We start from the raw sequence: 7,548 nt of genomic DNA, 5'->3' as shown, positions 1-7,548 counted from the left end.
ATAAACTTATAATTAATAAAAGATATATCCTTCAGGACATTGATTTTTTAATCCTTATTTAATGATTTATACCTATTCAAAGGAGTCCTGGCAACAGAGTGGTTAAATCCTCAACTATTAATCAAATGTGACAGCTGACTTCTGTAAAGATTCACAGCATTGGAAACTCTCTGGACAGGTCTACTCTATCCTAGAGGGTCACTATGGTTCTGAATTAACTTGAGAACAATGGAGTTATACCTCTTAGAAATGGAGAGATACCTAAGTAGGCATTATAATTGTTGTTAGATGCCAATGAGTGGTTCCAACTCAAAGCAACCTTGTGTACAACAGAAGAAAACATTGCCCAGTCTTGCGCCATTCTCACAAATCATTGTTATATTTAAAACCATTGCTGTAGCCGCTGTATCAATTTGCCTCCTTGAGAGTCTTTCTCTTTTTCACAGACCTTACCAAGTGTAATGTTCCTCCTGATAACATTCCTAAAATATACGAAATAATGTCTCGCTAACCTGGCTTCTTATGAGGATTCTTATGACTGTATTTCTTTCCAGACAAATTCTTAGTGTTACAGTTGTGGGAATTTTTCTTCTCTTTTGATGCGATATAATTTGTCTTAAAGACTGTAGGCTTTTATCTTCTTCTGTAAGTGCTTCAAGTCATCTCCACGTTCAACAAAGTTGTGTCATCTGCATACATTAATGACCTGTTAATGACAGGTCTTCAAATCCTGAAGCATATTTTTTACATATAATCCTGCTTCTCTGATTATGTGCTCAGCATAGACACTAAATAAGTATGGTGAAAGAACACAGCTCCAGTGCACACCTTTCCAGATTTTTAAAATGATGCGGTATCACCTCAAACATGCCTATTTGTTACACTGTGGTGGTTTGTCTATTGCTGAACACTGTAATCTATACCCCTTGCCTTCAAAGACCATCAAGGTCTCTCAATGTGAATACGTTTCAACAGAGCTTCCAGACTCCACAAAGAAGAAGTAATAGACTGCACTTCTGAGGAATTAGCTGCTAGAAACGTTATCCATAGCAATGGGACTTCGTCAGACGCTGAGAAGCCTCATGAACAGCAGCAGACCATTGTCAGACGTAGTGCTGGAGGAGAAGAGGAAAGACACTCAAAGTATGACTGAGGAAGGGCTGTCTTCCCACAGGGGAGAGTCTGGTGTCGTGGCTGGTGTAAAACCGTAGGGACCTTCAATTACTGACATGGCACACCTCAAAGTGAGAAGAACCAATTACAAATGTATTAATAAATGGAACATGGGATGTATGAAATATGTCTCCAGAGAAATTGGAAGTCATCAAGAATTGAATGCATAAGGATTGCTATGCTATACATTAGTGAGCTGAAATGAACTGATGTTCATCAATTTGAATCAGACAATCATATGATAATGATAAATTCAAGGTATTGGTGTCACATCCATTGTATAAAAGGACATTTGCAGACCTATCTTAAAGTACAGTGCTTTCTGTGCTGGCCTAATAGACGTATAAGGAAATCCAGTCAATACAAATCTTATTCAAATTTATGTACCAGCCACCAAAGTTAGTGATGAAGAAATTAAAGACTTCTACCAACTTGTGAAGTCTGAAATTCATGAAACATGGAGGCAAGATTGATAAGTATTGGTGATTGGGATGCAAAACTTGGGACAAAGAGGAAGGAACAATAGTCGGAAATATGGTGTTGAAGTCAGAAATGCAACTGGAGATCACATGATAGAATTTTGCAAAACCAATGACTTCTTCGGAGCAAATAGGTTTCCTCAATAATATAAACAGTGGCTATACATTTAGGCTTTTCCAGATGGACTATACAGGAATAAAATTGGCTTTATTTGTGGAAAGAAGATAGAGAAGCTTTAATATCAGCAGACAAAAAGAGGCCAAGGGCTTGCTGTGGAACAGACCATCAAATTTTCACATGTAAGTTCAAGTTCTAGTTGAAGAACATTAAAATAGCCCATTAAAAAGAAGCCCACAAGAGCCAAAATACGATCTTGGGTATATCCCATCTGAATTTTGAGAGCATCTTAAGAATAAACGTGGACTCATTAAACAATAACTAAAGAAGACATGACAAGCTGTGAAAAAACTCAAGCCTTGAGTTGAAATATTGAAAGATTCTCTGGGCAAAATATTGAAAGCTATAGAAAACATCAAAAGAAGATGGAAGAAATACACAACCACTACATCAAAACGAACTTGCCAACATTCTACCATTTCAAGTTGTAGTGTATGATCAAGAGCCAAGTGTACTGTACTGAAGAAAGAAGCTCAAGCTGTACTGAGGCATTAGTGAAAGACAAGGCTTCAGGAATTGGCGGCATACCAATGGAAATGTTTTAAAACACTGATGAAGCACTGGAAGCACTCACTCAACTATGCCAAGAAATTTGGAAGCCAGCTACCTGACCAACCTTTTGGACAAGAGTCCTATTTGAACTCATTCCAGAGAAAGGTGACCCATCAGAAGGCACAATTTATCAAAACATACCATTAATATCACATGCAAGTAAAGTTTTGCTGGCCGTTCAACAATGGTTGCAGCAGAACATGGACTTCAAGGTATTTTGTTTGATTGTATTGAGGGTTTCTATGAGTCAGAACTGACTTGATGGTACCCAACGGCAGTAATTGTGTCTGCTGTTGCTTTTGAACAACTGCCTCTTGATCTATATAAATGTTCTAGAATTCTTATTCTTGGCAATATTATCCAGAATGTGTTATGATACACCTAAATAAATGCTTTGGCAGAGTCAGTACAACACAACAGCTTTCTGGCATTCTCTGCTTTGAGCCAAGATCCATCCATTATTAGCAAGGATATCCACATTCTACGTTGTCTTCTAAACCTGGCTTTAATTTATGGCAGATCCCTGCCCATGCAGTTTTGCAAGTGTTTTAAAATTATCTTCAGCACAATTTTACTTGCACATGATATTAATGGTCTCATGTGATATTAATGACCTTGTTTGATACTTTCATATTTTGTTGGATCATCTTGCTTTGGAAAGGTCACATATATGAGTCTTTTCTGGTTGGGTTGACCAGTTAGCTGTCTTCCAAATTTCTTAGCATAGATAAATGAGCATTTAAACTGTTGTATTTGTTTACTGAAATATCTCAATTCGTATTATGTCAATTGCTGGAGTTATGTTTTTCAAAAATACTTTCTGTTCACCTTGGACTTCTTCCTTCAGTGTATTGCTCCTTGATCTTATGCTATTTCTAGAAATGATTCTACCTTGATAAATTGTTTTTGACACGGTGACTTGGTGTATTCCCTCATCTTTTGGTTCTTTCATATTGTCCAATATTTTGCCTGTACAATCCTTCAGTATGGCAATTCGAGACTTGAGTTTCTTCTTTAGATTTTTTCAGGTTAACTAATGCTGAACGTGTTCTTTGTGTTGGATTTTCTACCTCCAGATCTTTTCATACTTTACTTGTTTTCTTGAGCCACCCTTGGAAATATTTTGCTCAGGTTTTTGCTTCACCATTTCTTCCAGTAACTTCGGCTTTTCTACCTTCAAGCATAAGTTTCAGAGCTTCTTTTAATATCTCCTTTGGTCTTTTCTTCCTCATGTTTTATTTTTTTTAATGAGCTTTCGTTTTCTTCATACATGATGTCCTTGATGCCAACCCACAACTCAACCTGTCTTCAGTCATTAGTGCTCAGTGCTTCCGATGTATTCTTGAGATGGCTTCTGTATGCTGGTGGGATATCATCAATGTTATAATCTGGCTTTCATGGACTTTCAAATTTTTCTTCAGCTTCAATTTAAGTTTGCATATGAACAACTGATATTGTTCTTCAGGGGGGCCTTGACCTTGTTCTGATGGATGACATTGAGCTTGACCCTTGAGATATTTATAGTTTATTGTGCCAACCTGATCAATACACACATGTGGGGTTAATTAAAGGGTGTAGAGTTACATGGCTCAGTGAGCCTCGCCTTTCTAGTTCTCAGGCCTCTTACTTTGTGATGGTCAGACCAGGGCACAGCTGCCTAAGCCAGCTGGTAACGCTTACTTCCTGCAAGATATCCTCGAGGAAAAGCCACATGAACCTACCCCGATGTAGCCCTGTGTGCTGGAGCAGCCGAGTGGAGACCCCTGCCAGTGCTAAGATGCTTACACGTTCACTGATTCAGCTTTCCTCCTGCAGTCGACTTCATTGCGTCTGTTTTGTGAGATGGAGGAGGACTTTGTGGATTGGTATCCGATGTATGGGTTAATGTTGGACTTGTTGGCTTGGGCAGCACTGGGTTAGGATGTTTTCTTGATGTGCGCTTAACCCAGAGAGATATAAAACTCTCTCTTATACATGAGTTTCTGTGGATTTGTTTCTCTAAAGTACCCAGACTAACCATCATTTCTTTCCATAGATAAAGTCTATTTGGTTACTGTGGTTCTATATAGTGAAGTCTGTGTTTATATATGTCATTTATGATGTTGATAAAGGGTATTTGCAATGAAAAGTCATTAGTCTTGCTATATTTCGTCGTGCAGTCGTGACACTCTTTGAATACCCAAGGTCATAATTTCCAACTACTGATCCCCAGCCCTCCCCACCCAACTTTTTGTGTGCCAATCAGCAGTAATTATATTTGCATCTTGACTGCATGTCTGATTGATTTTAGATGGCAGAAATTGATAAAAGTCCTCAATTTCTTCATTCTGGAATTATTAGTTGGAATGTAAATTTGAATAATAGTGGAATTAATGAATCTTATTATAGGTATATGTAGATTATCTTCACTGACAGTATTATAATTCAGGATAACTCATGAATTTTTTTTGTTTGCACAATGAATTCTACACAATTCTCAATTTAGTATTCTCAACATAATAGATCATGTAACTGTCTGTTTCAAAATGGCCAATACTAATTCAATTCAGTACACTAATACCTAGAATATGTATCTTGAAGCAAACAATTTCATCTTTGAAAGCTTCTAAGTTTCCTGGATTCATTCTTTGTAAATTCCATCTTACAATTATCAATGGATATTTGTAGCTGTTTCCTCTTACTTTGAGTAATGCTTTCACAGTAAATGAAGATCCCCAAAGCTCTACTCCATCCACATCATTAATGTAGACAGTACTTTGTGGAAGCAACTATTTCCCAGTCATGTGCTTTTCAGCTGGAGTGTTCCAGAATTATATTGGACAATGTCTTCTGCTGTCCATAAAGGTTTTTTTAATAGTTTTTTAGCCAAACGTTTTAGAGGTAGATTTCCAAGTCATTTTTCTTAGTCTTTCTTAGTCTGGAAGTTCTGCTGCAACCGTCTCACCACAGATAACCTCACTGGTATTTGCCATCCAGTGACATAGTGTGTGGCATTACAGTTTTAATTATGCATAGATGTTTTTATCTGTACGCCAGAGCTTGCTTATTCAGTGCATTTTGCATTTCCCACGAGTCACATGAAGCCAAATGGTATCATAAATTCAGCAAGTGTAGACTTAAATAGGACATGGTTGATGACCTAGTCCTACATTATTCAGTCCTGAACACCACTGGGAAGTAAACACAGAAAACATGGAAGATTATTTTTTCTCTCTCTCCAAAGGTTCACACTCAGTGAACATTAGCAAAACTCAGGCTGTCACCATTTTTCATTTACTAAATGTCATGTCAAGTTGATTTTATTTTCACCTCAGCAAGCCCATCAGAATGTCATGTTTGTACTTTGTTTGATTTGCAGGATTTTGGATCGCTATGTTCAGGAGCAGATTCCCGGTGCCAAGGTGGTGGTGGAATCCATTGGTGCTCGTCGGCACGGAGATGCCTTTTCTCTAGAAGATTACACCAAATGTGATCTGACTGTCTATGCAATCGACCCCCAAACCAACAGAGCCATTGATAGAAATGAGCTTTTTAAGTAAGTACCTCTTATTTTGTGTAAGAACTCTCTGATCCGTTATGCCATCTATATTGACTATGTCACCCACTGATCATCTCTGTTTAAGGCTATCGACACCAAGAAATTAAAATACTAAAAATGGCAAATGGTTCTCTAAAGTGCCTTGTAAGCACAAATCTAGTAGATAGTCCTTAGAATCCTCACATCTTGGGAGGTTCCAGTTCCAAGTTTGCAAAGAGTGATTTCCAGGGAGCTGTCCTCCTTGGTAAGGAGACCTGGTGCATAGTAGTTACGAGCTGGGCTGTGGTCTGCAAGGCCAGCAGTATGAAACCACCCGCCAGCTCTGTGAGGGAAAGATGAGGCCTCCCACTCTGTGCAGTTTCCGTCTCTAAGCTTGCGGAGCGCAGTCCTCCCCTGCCCTAAAGGGTCGCTACGAGTCAGAATTGACACAATGTAGGTCAGTGTGGAGTGCTTTTTATAAATTTTGGGGACGTTGTTTACCTCAGCACGAGGAACAACCGACTGAGAAACAGCAGTTCCTGACTTTTGCTCCAAGGCTCTGATTATTTAAAAAGCAATGTTTAAATCCTTTGTGAAGTGACAGTTTGCGTTCAGCTAGTGTGTTTAAATTTTAAAACGAAATCTAGCTTTCTTGAATATTGACTAACCAGCAAACACTGCTACCGGACATTTCCCTTGACATGTGGGTGGGAAAAAGGAAATAATCACGCCTGTCTATGTGATAGTTTACCTAGGTATGTACTTGTATTTTTAAATTCCAAATTCGAAAAATGGGATCTATAAGTAACATGCTACCAAATTTTAAATAAAACAGTCCTTCATATTTTCCCTGGAATGTTAGTTGAGCTCAGTTTCATACTTTTTGTTTTGTTTTGTTTTCAATTCATTAACCATTTCTGCTTTACTCTTAGGACACCTAGTGTTCAACAGGGCTTCATTGGCTACCATCATTAACCAAATTGAAAGATAATTTTAAAACACAAAATATGGTTATATGTGTATATACATGATAGTTTCTATATAGGTGATAATCAACATGGATAATTTTTCTCTCTTTTTTAAATTATTTTATTGGGAACTCGTACAATTCTCATCACAATCCATACATACATACATCGTGTCAAGCACATATGTACATTCGCTACCCGCATCATTCTCAAAACATTTGCCCTCCACCTCAGCCCTTAATATCAGTTGCTCATTCCACCCCCATGAACTCTTCATAATTCACAACTTATTATGGTTTTGTCATAAATTACACTGTCCGACGCCCCGCCCCCTTCTCTGCTGTCCCTCTATCTGATTTTTAGTTCTTTGATGTCTGATAACTGGTCCTTTCTGTACCTTGTGGTCAGACAGGCTGGTGTGCTACTTCCATGTGGGCTTTGATGCTTCTGAGCTAGATGGCCGCTTGTTTATCTTCAAGCCTTTAAGACCTCAGACGCTATATCACTTGTTAGCTGGGCACCATTAGCTCTCTTCACCACATTTGCTTATGCACACATTTGTCTTCAGTGATTGTGTCAGGCAATACCTAAATTCTTGTCATCGGTTCCCCCTTTCCACCCCACCTTCCCTTCCCCCTCCAGGCCTTGCCCCTCTCACCACTGGTCCTGAAGGAGTCATCT

At 38.5% G+C, this 7,548-nt stretch overlaps 1 protein-coding gene across 1 annotated transcript in view; it reads left to right on the top strand.

Moving 5' to 3' along the window:
* Positions 1–7,548, top strand: part of PCDH15 (protocadherin related 15) — a 952,716-nt gene that overhangs the window by 911,670 nt on the left and 33,498 nt on the right. Inside the window, exon 29 of the mRNA XM_045291300.1 lies at positions 5,741–5,917. Coding sequence (XP_045147235.1) covers positions 5,741–5,917 — 177 coding nt within the window. The remainder of the gene's footprint in view (positions 1–5,740; positions 5,918–7,548) is intronic.

This window comes from Echinops telfairi, unplaced genomic scaffold (assembly GCF_000313985.2).
Source record: "Echinops telfairi isolate 266 unplaced genomic scaffold, ASM31398v2 ScPeMD7_70;HRSCAF=299, whole genome shotgun sequence".
Lineage (NCBI taxonomy): Eukaryota > Metazoa > Chordata > Mammalia > Afrosoricida > Tenrecidae > Echinops > Echinops telfairi.
This window is presented reverse-complemented; position numbering and strand designations above follow the sequence as displayed.